At 37.7% G+C, this 18,289-nt stretch overlaps 1 protein-coding gene across 6 annotated transcripts; it reads left to right on the top strand.

Moving 5' to 3' along the window:
• Window positions 1-4,220: 4,220 nt before the first annotated feature.
• LOC128305652 (endophilin-A) lies at window positions 4,221-12,609 on the top strand. 6 transcript variants are annotated; one of them, XM_053043216.1, is made up of 12 exons: window positions 4,221-4,411; window positions 5,204-5,272; window positions 5,350-5,452; window positions 5,504-5,566; window positions 6,925-7,058; window positions 7,136-7,202; window positions 7,866-7,966; window positions 8,179-8,282; window positions 8,355-8,452; window positions 11,038-11,130; window positions 11,940-12,064; window positions 12,138-12,609. In XM_053043216.1, exons 1-12 carry the CDS (start codon window positions 4,367-4,369, stop codon window positions 12,261-12,263), a joined length of 1,128 nt encoding a protein of 375 aa, XP_052899176.1. In that variant the 5' UTR covers window positions 4,221-4,366; the 3' UTR covers window positions 12,264-12,609. The 6 variants fall into 6 exon arrangements, with proteins under 6 accessions (XP_052899176.1, XP_052899175.1, XP_052899174.1 ...); XM_053043215.1 differs by having other exon boundaries at window positions 5,350-5,566; window positions 7,881-7,966; XM_053043214.1 differs by having other exon boundaries at window positions 5,350-5,566.
• The last annotated feature ends 5,680 nt before the right edge of the window (window positions 12,610-18,289 follow it).

The raw sequence follows: 18,289 nt of genomic DNA, 5'->3' as shown, positions 1-18,289 counted from the left end.
CACTTTATGGCGCTTTGTAGGACGGTTTAACTAGCGCTGTCGTTTTTGTGTGGCACCGTTCTAAAACACGGCGATAAGACATATCTCCCTGTGCCGATGCCGATAGTTAACTTTTTAAAAATCATTACAAGAAGGCTTTAGCTTGTAATAGATGTAGTATCTAAAGCCAAACGCATTCAGTGTTTAAACGCGCATAAGTAAGACAGTCAAGAATGGCCACAGCCGTAGATAAGATAAGTGAAAATACGCGAAGGCGAAACACACAATATCATGAAATTTGACTTGTAATGGTCCAGCAAAAGAAAGGAAAGCAGTATAATTCCTATTTTGTTGTTGTTTTGCGGCGTTATTTCGACTCGAAAATAGATCCACGATATTTATCTTCGTTCGTTGTTTGGACGAAAAGGATAACATTGTTAATAACATAGACTTTAAAAAAAAATTGAGTTTTGTTTATTTGTATTGCGATCGAATACATTTTTTTCTTTCATGATTTCCTCCAATGTGTCGCCTTTTTAACCTTGGCCAGGGAAGTATCTATTAGCGACAGCAGTGAATTTCAATTCTCAGCAACTTAGTAATTTTATTGTCCAAGTGTTATTTTCTCTCACACAACATCCAGTCTTCCAGTTGGTATTGCTTGTAATATTTTTACTACAGGATGTACATTTGTTGGTTTTAGTTAAATATTGTTTGTTACTATAATCGTCCGTATGTGTTTAAAATTACCGAAAAAGAATATTCTGTGGATTTTACCTTTTCATTATTTAATCTGCACTTCCAGGAGTTAAGGTATGTTTAATACACTTTCGTCGAGCTTGACTCATGAACTTGAATCAAACAATGAATTATGAAAAAAAATTTTATTGAATCTATAACGTAGTTGCATGTAATTATTATTCAGAATTACTTTCCTACAAAGGGTACAAAGTTAAAGTAATTAAAGTGAGTGAAGCCACCCAAAAAGAATTGATCGTTGCGTCGTTCGGGATTTATCCCATTAAGGATCTTATGGGGTGATATCTTCCCGTAAGTCAGCATTTTCCGAGGTTGTAGGATTTTTTTCTACTGAATTTGTTCTACATATTTTTTTTTCAAATTACAGTCCAAAGATGGAAGGATATAAAGACATCTTCTTTGAGACACCATAATATCGGTGGTTTCGGCCTGCCGTTATACTTTCCTTGAGAGTTGTCCTGCATCCGGGAGAAAATATCCGGATGGGATTAGACGATTATCGATTCTGATAGATTTGGAAATAAACCTTCCAAAACATTCGTACAACAACAAAGTGTGGCACTGTACGCAAAAAATCAAGCAGTGGATTCCACTATAGAACAAACAACAACATAAATGCCTGCCGTGCTCTTGAACTCCAGCCATCATCATCATTATTGGAGCCGCATGCACGGATTCGACTGTGTCTGGCAAACCAATTCAATAGCTACGTATAAGAGGGTTCTGCCGAGCTGTACCACATTCTAAAATGTAATGAATGTTCCACATGAACAATGATAGTAACCTTTTCGGCGCTTGTGATTTCATGGTTCATCGAACCGCAAGGCTGTTGTGTGTACGTTGCTGTGCGTACTGTTCTGACAATTCAAGCAAAGTTTCGCTCATTTTTGATAAGGGAAATTTGGACCAAACAAATATCTACCCCTTATGCCCCCATAGTTACGCAGATGTTTCGCTTTCTGGGTAAATATGAATTAAACTTCTTGCATGACGATTATCAGCAGCGCACAAACACATCCCTTTCCGCCGATGGCGACCGAAGGTTGAAGAAGGTTTTTTGGTACCGACCAGAAGCAGTAGTACGCCAATAGTCTGCAGTTTGTGTCTAGAGCAGCGATAAAAAATACTGTGGGCGACGCAAAGTCTACATTTCAGTGTCTAGAACGACCATAAACGGCCAAGCGACCAATTCTTACGCATTGAAGGCGGGCCTTTGAAAAGCATGAAACCCACGACTTCTTGAATCGATTACCTTATTTTCCTCAACTGAATTTACTGAGCTGAACATATTTTTCGTTGGTTTGATATGTGTTTTATACATGATTTGTTTATTGTATTAATATCTTTTTCCATTACACATAGATAAAACGGAATTCTGCTGATCTCTGTTTCTAACAGATAAGATTCGAAAACAACATATGAGCGAGCTGGTGTGGCGATGCAATTCTACACTGGCAGACTATAATACGGCCACGGTATTGCTCTATGACGTGAAAGAGCGCAAGCGTACGATAGGAAGGTTCTCCTCCAGTGAATGACGAAACTGGTGACGAAACCGCGTGTTTCAAAGCTTTGCCCGTACTGTGCGAATTGGAACCCATTGCTGTGGGTGTGATAGTAAATTGACTGTTTGGACTGTCCATCTATTAGTAGCGTTACCCATAAAACATGTAAGCGGTAGCTCTAGCTCTAGGAAAAGTAACTGGCTCTTTATGTGCCCGTAAGCTGCTTTCTCTCAGGAGTTGGTCTCGTTGGAGGTTGGTTTTTAAGGTGCACCAGCAGAGAGAATATACGAAGGTATGCGTACGCTCCCAAAAATGATTTGAATAGACGTGAATGAATGAATTTTCCGATTCATACAATACGCGTAGAAAAGAGCTTGATCCATCATCACGTGATTTTATGGTGTAGGTTACAATGCGTGTTGTTTATTTAGTGTAATACAACAATAATGCTTGGCAATCTTTGATATCTGCTTTCCCCAAACAAACAAGTAGGAAAGCTTCTTCAAGGAATGTGTTTTTTTCGTGGTGAATAATACATGTAACATTTATATTTATTATTCCTTTATCCTTCTTCCCACGGTCCAATGAGAGTTTGAGTAGTTCATTTCTTTTTTCACTGACTTTGTCGCTTAAAAAGTTACTTTTGGACGCAATACGAATCCGCATGCAACCTTTTATAAACACAAATAAATTAAATTGTTATTCCATCACCCACCACCCCACCCAGCAGGCAAGTTTTGACTTGACGTTTGGCAAATGTGTATGGCGAAGCAAAAGCTTTTCACGCTTTCCAACGCCTGTTTGATTCATGCTGCAAATCCTGCTAACTATTGAACACAACCAAACGAGCATAATGAGCGCATACCACGCACACTTCTACAGTGAGTCGTTCGCTTCCAACACCAACAGCGTACTGTAGTAAACCGCGGTGACAGGCGCTCTTGCTGGGAGAGAATGTTGAGCTTTACTGTACACGAGCAGTGTTCTCAGTTTTTCCCCGAGTCGTCGGAAAGCTCTGCCGAGTAACCTCAATCGAAGGTGGCGTTAACTGCCTGCTGCAAAACTTACTGGTATGGTAGTGGTCTGGTGAAGTTTCTTGACACACGCAGTCCTTTCGAACGCGTCTCGGTCACGTCTCGTGTGAACTTTTGCTTGAACTCGCTTCAGCAACCGCGTGTGTGATATCATTTCTTAAGCGATTAACAGCTCTGTCCCAGCTATAGGCACTGCTCTGTCTTAACGCAGTTCAAAGAATCGAGAATCTTCTGGAGGGTCGAGCCTAATACGGTCGATTTGTTGCCGTTGCATCCCTCCCGATAGTGGTGTTTCAAAGTAAGGAAAAAGTCCCAAATTTAGGTGCAAGCTTCAGAGTTTTTTTTTTCAATTCGGGGCATGGCTCCCCAATGTCCGTCACATGGTACTTTTTGGTTGGAAGTGCGCAATTAGTGCTGTAGGAATATAGTGGAAATCATACCTTTTGGAGTGTTTTTCACAGTTCGATTTACCAGAATCGTATTTAATACATTGTTTTCCTCTTTTCTTTCTCTTTTCATGCTCATGCTCTACTCATCGCCCAACAAATGTGCACGCTACCCGTCATCGTCTGGACGGGGACTGGTAATTGCTCTGGGTCGTTCTCGGATTATCAACTTGTGGTGGTGCGGGCGACCTTATTGGAAAATGGAAAATTTACCTGCAAAATTGGCCATTTTTCGATAGAACACGAAAAGGTTAACAAAATCATCGTTAATGCCCGAGTGCACTGAAAAAGCCCCAATTTAAGTGATATTTAGGTGAATGTGTCCGTGAATAATTCCAGTGCATAGTGAAGTGTGTTGTATAATAATTAACCGTGTAGTAAGAAAATAGTTCCCAGTGTAACAATCACGTTCTAAATCCTGAAGTATTGTTGAGTTTCATCTTGACATACGCAAAAGGGGGCATAAAAAGGAAAGGCCAGTGTCTATCTGTGTGTGTGTGTGTGTGTGTGTGTGCGCGCGTGAGTGTGCACATATTCGTTGCTGAGAAGTTGCTGCTGTGCTAGCAGGGGAGAGAAAGAGATACATTTTGAGACACTAACGGGAAAATAAAAATCTTCCACCATTTTCTCCAAAGGCGAAAACATGGCATTTGCGGGCCTAAAAAAGCAAATTAATAAAGCAAATCAGGTAACGTGTTTTGGGGTTGAGCAGCATTATAGATTAAGGATATTTAACATCATACACTTGTAACTAAAGCGTGCTAAAAACATTAAGCGTTATATGGAATTGTTCGTCAAACGAATATGCCTTACAGCATAATTATTGGTCATGTTTTCTAAGTGCACATTTTATCGCACGTAAAAGTGCAAACTTGTTGTGTAAAAAAGGTGTGTAATACACTGCTGAAGTTTTGTCTCCTATTCAGTTTAACTTAATGTTCGAGATGTGCGGAATAGAATGGTTGAACAGTACTTCAATTTACATTGTGTGTTATGTACTAGGACAAGTTCAAAGTAAAATGTAGGTCACGACCAAGTTTTGAAGATGGTGCATATACGTACCTGTTCAGAGCAATGTAACGCCTTCCCATTAGTCGTTTTACATGGGAATGTTGAAGTGGAATTTACATGTAAAACGTTTAAAAATAATATTTGCATGTACAAGGGTTAGGTTCAAATAACAAAAAAAAATAACTTAAATATTCGTTTACCGTGTTCGAATTATTTATGTTTTCTAAATATAGTTAAGCAAAAACTTAAAAGATATAAAAATATAAAACATTACAGATACACAAATTAACGATGCTCTGCATCGCGCAAAAAAAGGAGACGCCTGGTGTTTTACTCCTGAGGCGTGTTAGATTTTTTTTTCTCCTTAGTTTATTCAATGCTAATTAATCAAACAAACTAATCAAACAAACAAACGATACAGATATTTGCTTCCAATTATTTGCACGCTAATTCTTTTACCGTATTTCAGTATGTCACTGAAAAGATGGGAGGTGCTGAAGGCACCAAACTGGATCTGGATTTCATGGAGATGGAGCGCGTAAGTTGATCATCGCTTCGAAGGAGCTTAGCAAAAACGCATTTTAATGCAATATCTTGTAATATTTTTGGATACAGAAAACGGACGTCACGGTCGAGCTAGTCGAAGAGTTGCAAGCCAAGACCAAAGAGTACTTGCAACCGAACCCGACAGCTAGAGCGAAGATGGCAGCGGTCAAAGGTATTTCTAAATTATCAGGTCAGGCTAAAAGTAATACTTATCCACAACCAGAAGGTATACTGGCTGACTGTATGCTGACGTATGGTAAAAAGCTGGGTGAGGACAGTATTTTCGGTAAGTGGACCGCATACGGTGCGTGTTTTACATTTGTTTATCTTTTACATTGCACATCTTAATGTATAAGAAAAAAAGCAAAGATTGTTGTTGAATGTGTTTTTGTTTTAATTTTGGTTGCATTTGTTTGCATTCATACATCACAGACCCATTAAAAGTCGTTCATTCAATGGCAAATATGTGCTTTACGATATTAATTTAAACACACAGACATTCACATATCTACACACAAATTCATTATTTTCTCGTACAAGTATCATTGATTGAGGTTCAAGACTGGACTATATAACAATTAAAGTTTACAGTTTGTAAAAGCTACGGGAAGTGCCACACTGATGCACACTTCCATACACGTTTAGTCCGTCTGAAGTGAAAAGGAGTATGCCAATTTCATTTTATTTACTCCTGTCTTTGCTTGCTATTCTTCAAAACTCTTTAAAACAAGACTTAAGGGAGATTAGAGTAGATTTATGTATGTTTCCTCCAATACAATTGAATTTCAATTTACTTTTTTAATCTCTGTATTTGATTTTGTTGTTTGCTTAAGAAAATTTAAGTATGTTCAAACGTATTTAAATTTAATAAAGTCTAAAATTTATTACAAAAACAAAAGCAAAGTTAGATATGTGTCCTCTATCTCTATCTATCTCTATCTCTCTATTTATTCTTTTGCAAACCGTACTTAATGCACACCCAATCAATGTTGTATGGAATTGTTTATTAAACCATTTTAGCGTATACTTCACGGCTAGTATTAAATCTTAAATGAATAAATCTCTATGGCTAATTGTACAAACTACAGTAAACGCCCACACATTTGAAATAATTTGTTTGTTATAAAAAGGAAAACGAGACGGTGAATTTACTCTAAACTTATGACCCTTTAAGCAACACATTAGCAAATAACGCTGACTTCCTTCCGTATATGATGTATGCCAATGCTGCCTAGCACAATTTCCTTATTGAGCTTTGATTTTTGTATATATACTGTAATTTTAATAATAACAAAAAACTTATTGCAAACGTGATGTCACTGAATATAAATATAAATAGATAGTAAAAAAAACATTAGCATACACTTCTATCCCATTGAATGTAGTTGTGGCACATGTGTTGCGTTCTGATAAACTAATATTTCTTCTATTTGTTTGTTTCTTCATTCCTGTACAACTCTTCAATTGATCGATTGTCGATACACGGCGTGCGGTTCTTCTGCTCATCTCACAACAATCACACACGACCGCCCATGTGCATATCCGGTGCAATTGATTAATGCGATCTTGTTCCTTGATGCCATGGCAAAACACTTGCAACGAAATGGCTACGTGATCTTCTCGCCTGTTTTCCAACCTATGCAGCGTCGGCGTTGGTTGAAATGGGCGATTCGCTCAAGCAGATGGCTGACGTGAAATACTCGCTTGATGATAACATCAAACAAAACTTCCTCGAACCGCTCCATCAGCTACAGACGAAGGATCTGAAGGAAGTGATGGTAAGTGTGTGTTTGCCGTTGCGACGATAAATTCTACAATCAACACTAATCTAACGTTCTGCCATACCCTTCTTCAGCACCATCGTAAAAAACTCCAAGGCAGACGTCTTGATTTCGATTGCAAGAAAAGGCGACAAGCCAAAGGTATGTAAAACCATCAATGTGCTGCGTGTTATTCGACTGTAATAGCATTTTATCCGAATTTCCGAACTGAACTCAAAAAACTCATTTTTAAATTGATTCGAAAAATAAGTAGTTTCCTCTATACGTTGTTATTCCATTTTCCTTATTAAGCCTACCCAAATTGTCGACGAAACCTTAGCAAGTTTGTTTGTTTTTAAATTTTCGTAGTCATTATTTTGAAGCTTGCGGTAATTACAAGCACAAAGTCATTTAAAAAAAAACGATTGAATAGGGTGGGAATTTTCTCAAAATGAAGTTTTATTGATAATGGTTTATGTTTGAGGTTTGGGCGAATTTGTAATGTTATATTATTTATTTTTGTTTAAAATTAGTTATTTTGATTTTCTTTTATTGTTTTCTCTTTATTTTCATGTCGTCTGATGTAATGCAAATGATACTGTATCGATTCCTGGCAAATGCACACACGTACTATCATCTTTATCCTCCCTCGCATACAAATTGATCCTTAAATACGTGTTATGTTTCAAATTCCAATGCTTAACAACCCGTTATGGTTTGTAATTGTCCTCGATGCTGTACTTGTTTGTTGTTTTTGTTTCTGCCTTACACTTTATAACCGTGTGGTTCAACTTAAAACGATGAATTCTGTGTTGCTAATAAAAGGATCTCAAATTACAGATGATGAAATTAGGAGCGCTGAGGAGAAATTTGCCGAATCGCTACAGCTCGCACAGGTTGGAATGTACAATCTGTTGGAGAATGATGTAAGTTGATTAAATTTGAAGCAAGGAGTGGAATGTTTCAATGGTGGTGTGTTTATATTAAATTTTTACAAAACGTGCAATGTTATAGTAATGAAATCATTATTTACCGTTGGGTTTTTTGTCGCATGCTGCATTCCTTTCTTGTGGTGGATTTTTGGACGTGTGGTACTGGTTTTTTTCGGTTTATTCAACATCCGACGCCTATTTGCTAGGTTGAGCAAGTCTCGCAGCTGGTAACATTCGCTGAGGGAATGCTCGATTATCATTCTCAATGTTCTGAAATACTGAAGGTATTGGTGGAAACACTAAATGAAAAGTAAGTTCACCATCGTGTTAATAATCCGTAAACAGCTATAGCAATTGAAAATTTGTGTTCTGTTTTCCACAGACGTGAAGAAGCCGCAGCAAGGCCAAAGTCCGAATTCGTCCCCAAGACGCTTGCCGATCTGAACATCGAAATGCTCGGTTCGCAGGATGGAATGAACGGTGGGCCCCATTTCCTTAATCCCAATAGGTTGAACAATTCCCATCACCACATGTACAGCTCCCAGCAAAATCTGTCCAATAACAAAAACCACTCTTCCAACCACAACAACAATAGTAGCCACTTTAACCGCAACCGATTGTACGGCTCCCAGCAGAGCCTTGCGTCGTCACGGAGCGGTGGCACCTCGAGTGCATTTAGCGGTGTAGGTGGCAGAACAGGCGACACGAGCGGCATTGGTAGTATTAGTAGTGCCGATGGGTCTGACATGCGCCCGCCGTCTTACGGTGGAACGTCCGTAGACAGCTGGTTGAACGCATGGGATCAACCGAATAGTGGGGAATTTGCCGGAAACGGTAACAGTGGTTTTGGTGCAGGGTCTAAACCGGGCAAGATTACTGCAGCCACCAACAGCGGGACCAACAGTTGGTATAATAATAAGAGCAGTAACAGTACGATGTACAGTACCGCTACTACCAATAGCACCGCCATGTTTGCTAACAACAACAACTTCAGTGTACCTTGGTCAGGTGATTTGTTTTGTTATATTTCATTTATTAATGTTTTTGTTTTATATTTTATGATTAAGGTTTTATTTACTATTCGATTTTTGCCAGTGAATAATGCAGTTTTCTCTTCTTTTACTTAAACAAGTGTTTTTTTATTTATTTGATTTATTAAAATTATAGTATACTACTGATTGATTTAGTATACTATATATCGAGTGACTAGTCGGTCATAGTTGGTTAACATTCTCTTTAGTAATGAGTATTTCACTAAAATTGTCAATCTATGTGAGTTAACTCGTTGTGTTTGCCCTATTTTTTATGATATATCAGCAATAGATACATTCAAATAAATCAAATAAGAAAATACAATCAAATTATACAACAACAAGCAATTAATATTAATGAAACATTTCTCAACACTATACGATAACATGACTGAAGCTTATAGTTTATATTATTTCTTATATTGTAAGATTTTTATAACAGAGGATAAAATTTTGATTTCCAAGAGAATGGATAGGCCGTATATCTACAACATAGATCTTAAAATCTATGAAACCATGATTTGTTAACAGACTTGCATTATTCACTGGTTATTTACTATTATCTTAAATTATGTACTATAAAAGTCTTTTTATAAGTGCTTTGGTGCAATTATGTATGGTTTAATGGTGATATTAGTACAATTTATTTAATATCCATCTTTCATCTTTGTAGTGTACAAGAACACAGGCGGACGGTTACATCCATAAAAAAGAATCACATGCACAAACGTACTCACTAGATAAGAAAATATTACAGACCTTTGTTAATATGCATTGCACGTGCGATGTACTTAGTGTAACTACTAGAGGGCATGAAGTAGGAACGAATTTGTACAAAGTAATATCTACATCTAATTCGTACGGATGCAAATGTGTGTGAAAACGCGCCCAATGTTACGGAAAGTGAACATATTAGTAAGCGATAGTGGACTCTTCCTGTCCTGAACCGTGCCACCTATCTGTTGACGTTCATGCTGGTGATGGGAATTTGCTTCACATTTATAGTAAAATGCATTTATAGTACTGTAAGCTAGCTACTCTTGTCATTATCGACTCTGACGAGGATCTTCGAGGTCTTTGCGCAATCCTCTGCTTCACATGTTTCATCACCAACTTCACACTTATCATTTTTTATTGGTACATTGGCAGTTTGCAAACTTTTGTCACGGTTATAATAAGGGCTACGAATTGTTTTTTTTTTTTTTTTGAATAATTTTCTAGCTGTTTTGGCTAGCTAATCAGTTCCGTTTTCAAGGAGGTACCAGTTATGTGGTGTAGTTTGTGTATGTTCAATTTTGATTGCATAATACTTCTCGTAGCATTGTATCTCATCCTTTTATTCGGCACTTCAATAATTGGTAATTAATGATTTGACTTACATATGGCCTACAATGGGCGTTTATGTTGAAAACCATCACGTTAAATTAATGTTCTTTTTCTGTACACCGATGTGTCCTAACCGGGAAGTTGTCATAAAATTAAAAAAAAAGAAAAACAAATTTACGAAATTTGCTACTGATGGTAATACAATGTACGTATGGATTTTGGCTGGCTTTTGTCCTTAAATCCTAACAGATTGAATTGTGTCCCGAGTGCAAGTCGGAGATTGCAATATTCTCGTTCATACTATGACGTTTCGTGACAACGAATCTTTGATGCAAACATTTAAAGTTTATCGTTTGTTTCAACTTTTGCTTGTTTCAATTTTGTCATTTCCCCCCTTTTTATTCTGTCCCGAGTTTTCACCCGCAGATTTCCTTTTATACATGATATACTTACTGTCGATACGAAGTACTCTTTGTCTACTATTTGTCGAGCAATGGTATGAACATGTGTGTCTTTCTGAATGATTGTTTATATATCTTCCTATATATCTCTTTCTCTTTCTACATTTCTCTCTTTCTCTTCTCTCCCGTTCTCTCTCTCTCTTTCTCTTTCTCTCTGATTTGGAAACAATCACAATCACTGTCGTCATTGTTTTGTTTTTTCTTCTTAAATGTGTTTTTGCTATTTGTACGACTTACTTATCGCTAGGCGGTTCATCATCACATCTCAGTTCGCCGGTCAATAAACCGACACATCTGGAACTGTTGGGCAATGGGCAAGCACAGGCGCGTTCTACTAATGGTAAAAAGAATGAATCATCTCTTTTGGAACTCATAAGTAACATTATAATTTGGCATACTTTAATCAAAATAACACCACGTATCCTGTACATGTGGAATGAAAAAAAAACCAAACAAACAATCAGAACAATCAAGAATCTCTTTCTCAAAGTCCCACTGTTTTGTCGTGAAAGATATGGTTTTGTAGCCTGTGTTTACAAGTGTGAATCAATGCATTTATTGTTTATTTAATCTGTATGGAACGCCTGCTTGTTGTTGTTCTTTTAGTATGTTTTGTTCAATCATTAGTTAGTTAGCAATTATTGTGCTTTTGTATTGTGTTCTACAATAAACTTTAGTTCGCTGTTCATGTGATGAATTTAAAATTCGGTTAAAATATTGTTAGCAATATTCGCTTTAAGACTGCATGAATCGTCCATTTTTAGTTTGTTTTAGGTTTGTTAATTATTGAAATTTGAAACCATTTGTTTCGTAGTTTTCGTTGTTTCATACGTTTCATACCTTCATTGTCTAAGTATATGTGTATATCAGAAAATTAGAATACGGACAAATGCTCTGTTAGCTTATCGCATCTGTTTGGTTTAGTATACTACCAGTCGAAGCTTAATGAAATTAACGTACTAAAAACCAAGAAAATGCAAATCAGTTGCATAAATAGCCAAACCAAAATCCTAGAAGGATTATGCACCAGTACATGCCGCTACGATATATATAACCTAGGCTAATAGTAGTTTGTACAAAGCAGATCCAGTTTCCATAACGAACCAATACTTAATCCATCGTTTTCATGTATATTGTTACGTTTATTAGCATCCCCATTGCCATCTCCGATGCGCTCTCCTGCAAGAACGCCAATGCCAACGAAACCTACACAACCGTGCTGCACAGCACTGTATGATTTTGAGCCAGAAAACCCTGGAGAGTTGGGTTTCAAGGTAAGCCTTTCCATTTCTTACCCTCTTGTCTGTGAATAAACTGATCATGATTTGTATTTGTTATACTTTGTAGGAAAATGATGTCATTACTCTCATTCAGCGCGTCGATGAGAATTGGTTTGAGGGCAGTTTGAATGGAAGAAACGGCTATTTCCCTCAGTCGTACGTACAGGTGACCGTACCACTGCCCAGCAATTAAGTCAACAAACCAAGCGAAGCATACATAAGGTTATTACTCAAACAATAGTATGTTAAATTTACGACAACAGAAAAATCGCAAACAAATATTAATTAAAAGAAGCAAAACACGGTGCCGGGCGCACTCGCGCCGGCGATGGAACAAAATCGACCGAGACAATGTTGGGAAAGTTGGCTCGCATGTGAACTGGTAGCAGTATATTTACTCAGCAGTTAAATGTGTGCTGCGTTAGCAGGAATAGCAGAAAGGTAAAAAAGGACAAAATCAAAGCACTGTTTTTCAATCCATCGAACAACCTGGGATTGTTGAACCACATACACAAACTCATCTGAATAGCTAGCGCCAAATCGTCCAAATCGGCTAGTGGAAAACTAAAACATTCATTATAATCTATATTAACCTTAAGTCTCCTCCAGCAATTTTAGTCTTCAACCTATGAAACTAGTTTACTTGCAATGGCATCACTGATAGGACGAAGAAAAGAAACAAAACAACACAAAACAAAACCGTTCCTCACTTCCGCCGGCCCGTCTAAATCGAATCACATGAGATTAACAGTAAGGAACAGCGAAAAATCGATGTTTGGTTTGTCTAACCATTATATCTTGAAACATTCACATAACATTTAACGTAACGTAAGTCAGCGATGATTGAACGTTACGGTCATTATGTGTTGGGCAAATAAGTGCGCATTTTACTTGTCTCACCAAGGAAACGTTATACCCACTCAATTACGAAGTTCGTAGTAAAGTTTTATATTGAGGCGAACGTTTTATTTAGCAAACCATAAATTTTAAATGCAAACGAACACGCAACTGTTGTCGTACGAGTACACAGAATTTTAATTTCATTACCGAATTCACCGTTTTAGTGCAGTAGAAGACGTGTTCGGTATCACATTGGCAAAAGGTAGTTCAGCAAAAAAGATTAACCTATGTACGTTCATCGAATTAAAGCCAATGGGTTAGGACGTGATTGAGGTTCAGGTTGGTAGGATGTTGCTGTAATTATAGTAGAAACATCCATGTTTGCCATATAGAAAGAGAGAAAGGAATGGGAATGTTATGAGATTATTAAGACAAAGTTATGTTTGTTACATGGTTTCTGCCGTATTAGCATGTTGCCGTGTTATAATTGCTTTAGTATTGCCGTTCGAGGAATCGTTCAAAGAGCGCATCGTTGATATTTTAAACATCACCAGCACCGCGTTAGAAGCATCCATCATGTTGAGTATATGTTTTGCTGAGTTTTAAGTATTTCGAGTGAAGTAATATGTTACATTGTTTTACCGCTACAGACACTACGGTTATGAGAGCTCTCTTATTAGCAAGTCGTGAGAAAATGAAAACAGCACGGTAGAAAGCTTACTGTTCGGCCGTTAGATACAGGAAGAACAGATGGAAGGCAAGCATTCTATACCGATATCTGATGAGTAAGCAATAGAAGTCAATGCAAACATTTGGTTGTTTGTTTGGTTGAATGTTACTGTTTTAGTTTATATCCAATGCTAACTTTAATTATGCTATTGAACGGCTAATAGAACGGCGGGTGCAACCACGATTGCATCAATATTGTTCTGTTGATATGAAGCAAGTATGTAAGAAGTATATACACATATCTAGTTAGTTTATGTGCTTGGTTAGGATTTTTTACATCCGTTCAGTTCAATTAGAGCCTTTTGGCAGTAAGTGGCTTTGTGGTTGGTACTACAAAATACCATTGCTCAATGTCCAACAATTTTAGCATGGGGAAACTCATTGTATGGCGTGGTTTCATGCTTTTCCGTTAAAACCACTAACGTTACTTTCTGAATTCCGCCCTCCTCACAGTTTTATGGACGTGTGCACGAGCTTCGCTTACATGCTGGTGCAGAACGAACGTTGCGTGTCTGTATTATTTTTGCAATTTTGGCACACGAATATATCGGTTTTAACATATTTTCGTTGTTGTGTGCCACTGAAGCCGTACTCCGTTTTCACTGATGCCAATACGTTGCTCTAGTGTTATAACAATAAGAAATGCATAAGTTAACGTGATACCGGCTTAGAGTATTATTTGTACAGAGCGAGAAGCGATTTGTATGTTACTTTTAGAGTCCTACTTTAGCATAATAACTCAGAGTCATTAGTTACGATAAAGTGAACAATGTTTAAACAATCTGCATTTATGTTGTTTTAAGTTTGTTTTTTTTTTCTTCTCGATAATTAATTCATTCATTACTTTCATTTTTCGATAATTAATGCAAAAGATGAACCGTCCGAAATAATATTCCCGAGTTGGGCAGGGGTTCACTCTTCAACTGCTATTCAACAGAATTATCAAATTTGATAATGTGATAATTCTCTGCTCCTTCAACATTAAATTGAAGGAGCAGAGAATTATCACATTATCTATTTTTTTTCTTTTAATTAAATTTGGTTGCACGTTATTTCTTCTCGTTTGCTTAAAATATCATTTAATTCAAATGTTTTTCCATACTCGTTTATTCTTGTTTATTTTATAATTTCATTCGAAAATTAAATCTCTGATTGGAAACACTGGTAAAGCTGTTATTGCTAACTGAACAGCAAATGTAGGGAAATGAAGAAAGAAACAGGAACGAAGTGTGAAGAAAAACAGAACAAGCATAAAGAAGTGACTAGTGCCCGAAAGTTCTTAGACATTTATTTACTAACGTACACCGAACTATCAAAGCCTATGAATCCTCTTGAACTAATATTAGTGCAATGATATTGACATTAAAGTATATACAACCAAAGATATTTACCCTTCGAAAGCGCGAAATAGAGTCTATTAACGATAACCACCAGTTGTAATGACATGATGGCTCCCCGCATCATGCAAAGGTACGTGCGTCGATTCGACGGAAAATTGCAAGTGCCCATCGGCTATATTGTTGCGGCGTGATGGTGGACGATGTGATGGGAACTATAGCAGAACTATATATATATATATACATATATGTATTTACAAAACAACAAAAACTCTACATGTCCAAACGCTTACGAAGATCAGAATGAAGTCAAATGTTATCTTGCTGAATGGGCAACGTGGTGCAGATATAGGTAGGGTTATCAATTCTTATTCGCGACACACTACTGTTACTGTGCGTGTTTCAAAGGGACAACCTAAAACTAAGACTCTTTTCTCATATCCTTCTAGCTTTATAAGCTTCGTAATCGTTGTTAATCGTGGTTCTTGTGTGAACTTTCCACCCTTTACTTTGGATGTTCCTTAGGAAGACGAACACTGCACAAGATGATGATGATGATGGTGATGATAAAACTATCCATTATTACACTCGTTTCCCGCAATCCAAGACATGTTAATCTGATCTTCTTTACTCACACTAAATGTGCAAAGACCAGCAAAAGCAGCAAACAAAAAAGACACGATAAAATTGTGTACATAATAGCACTGGGAATTTCAAATGTGGAATCACATTTAATATGGATTCATGAATAACAGCACACTCACACGCACCGAAGAGATGCATACCGCCCCTTATGTCTTGTGCGTCCGACACTTTGCATAAGTACATTATTAAAACCCCACTTACACCGTATAGCGGATGTGAATAGGATCGCGCAAAACAGACCCAAAAAAAAAAATAACCAACATAATACACAATTCATGCACAAAACAACATTTCACACTAATGCAAATATTTCGTTACGCGTAGCCAACGAATGTGAAAGTACGGTAGAAAAATAACGATGCGGAATTATGCAGTGCAATTACGTTGAACTGATCGGTACAGAAGTAAATGTAGAAGCGCAATGGTAACCGTTTCCGTAGGACACAAATCAAGCACCTTCAAATTACAAATGAATCAACCCACTATCGAAACAATAGCGACTAAACACATTAGTAATGGCTTCACTGCAACACAGGGTGTATCAGTGTGTTAGTTTCACATTAAAGCTTTCGGTTAAAGTTTGTGAATGCTTCTACTTTAGCGGAGAAACCCTGCATAGGTGCTTCGTTACGCTAGGAACATGCGTACACGTGTAGTGCGCAAGGGAAAAAAGTATCTCTACAATTCCCCTTTTGTTTTATATGCCTTCCAGTATAGCGATGTTGAATTATTCCAATCCTTTCCATGTAATATTTTGTTTTTACTATTGTTTATTTAACATAGAATTGGTTTGCATTGCTTTTACGAACTGTTTTCTCAACCTTCACGAACCGATTCGGTTTGCTCCAATCCATCTTTTTCCCATTAGGAGGGCAAAGATTGAGCACACGGTTGGAGCAGTTTTCAAAATTCCGATCGATCGCACGAGCTCGATCGAAACGAATGAAAGTCAACAAACAATACTAAAATACTTTGAAATATCATCTTAAAGGACAATACATAGTTGTTAAAGTAAAATATAAATGGAGAAACATGTGAATGAAGATAATTATGGCGTGATGTGTCGAAAAACAACTACAATCTTTAAGGTTTACAACTTTAAGTGGAATTAAACGGTAGAATTAGAAGCAACAGAAAAAAAGGGAAGCAGAAAAGATAGGGTGGTACTACTTTTAGCTGGCAGATAGCGCAAATATATGGGAGGACGCAGATAGAATGTTAGGAAAGGTCGGATGGGGCGGGACAAAAAAGAAACACAAAAAACGGATGGTTATAACACTCGTAAATAATTACATTACATTATATTTGAATCGTAAAAATATATAAAGCAGCGGCCAATGAGCTGCAGGCATGCAAAAAAAAGGACACACACAAATGGGTCGTGTTTGTGGGTGTGCATATACGAAAAGATTCATCAAATTGAAGTATAAATATTACCTTTACTTCAGTGTTGTGTTTTACCGTGCGGCAGAAAGATCACACAAAATGGAGCGTTTGGAAGAGAGGTGTGTGTGTGTGCGAATATTACATGTAGATTACACAACACGGAATGTGCAGGAGAATCGTCGATGGAGAGAGCGAGAGCGAGAGCAAGAGATGAATGTATTGAAGATTGAAGCTACTCAATAAACGGTTCTTGAAACATTGAACTACTTTGATGGCATTCGTATGTGGGGGATTGTCTTCGGGTGATATGAGTGAGCATGGATCTCATCATAATGGGATCTGTCACCTGTTGTTGCGTTCTTTCACCTGCTTATAATATCCCTGTGTTTGTGTCGGAATCTGCGTTCTGGCGTGTCTATAGGCTGCACCGGAGTGCGCTTATGTCAGTTTACTTTTGGTTTTTGGCGGGCTAAGTAGGTTGTTCCGCGCTGCTTCCAATCCTTTCTTATTGCGGGACAAAAAACGAAACAAAACGTTGCGAATACCATGTATTTAGTGGCTCGTGTATATCAGGATACGATGTGTTATGTGTTTTGGCTATAATAATCTGTTATCGAAACGATTCTGGAACGAAATGCCTAACTCTCTGCTAGTGGATACAACGCAGTACAGTTCAGTCGCGTAGTGCGGTATGTTAAGTGCTTTTAATTTCAGTGAACTATCAGTACGCGAACTAAGTAGATATTCGTCTTAACATCGTCATCTAGTTGTGGTTCGTTTGCCAGTTTTTCAAAATCGATATTAGCTTCGACTGCTTCTATTCTGCTGAGCATGTCGGCCATTTTATTACTTTCTCCGGCAATGTGGCGTATGTCGGTGGTGTATTCACTTATGAAGGTTAGGCGTCGCTGCTGCGTTGATCGTTCTGGTTTCGGCAAGAATGCTGTAGTTAAAGGTTAGTGATCTGTGTATAATACTGTGAATTCACGTGCTTCCAATATGTCTTTAAAGGGTCGGATTGCCTCATAAATCGCGTCATAATTCTCGATCGTATGTACTAACTTGAGTGAGATTTGCGGAATGCTTTTTTTGAGAAGAAGGCAAAGGGCTGTGGTCCCTTGACGGTGGTTTGATTAAATGTTAAAACTGATTGGGAGATTGGTTGCAACGACCTCCAGTTCTATTTGCGCGTTCGGTGATGGTGATGCGCAAGAAAGGCGGCTTTCTTTGCACCTTTCGAATGCCAGTATTGTAGCCGCGCTCCATGTCAGAGGTGTGCAAT

Source organism: Anopheles moucheti, chromosome 3 (genome assembly GCF_943734755.1).
Source record: "Anopheles moucheti chromosome 3, idAnoMoucSN_F20_07, whole genome shotgun sequence".
In the NCBI taxonomy this organism is placed as follows: domain Eukaryota; kingdom Metazoa; phylum Arthropoda; class Insecta; order Diptera; family Culicidae; genus Anopheles; species Anopheles moucheti.
The sequence above is the reverse complement of the archived record's forward strand: the minus strand, read 5'-3'. Positions and strand labels throughout refer to the sequence as shown.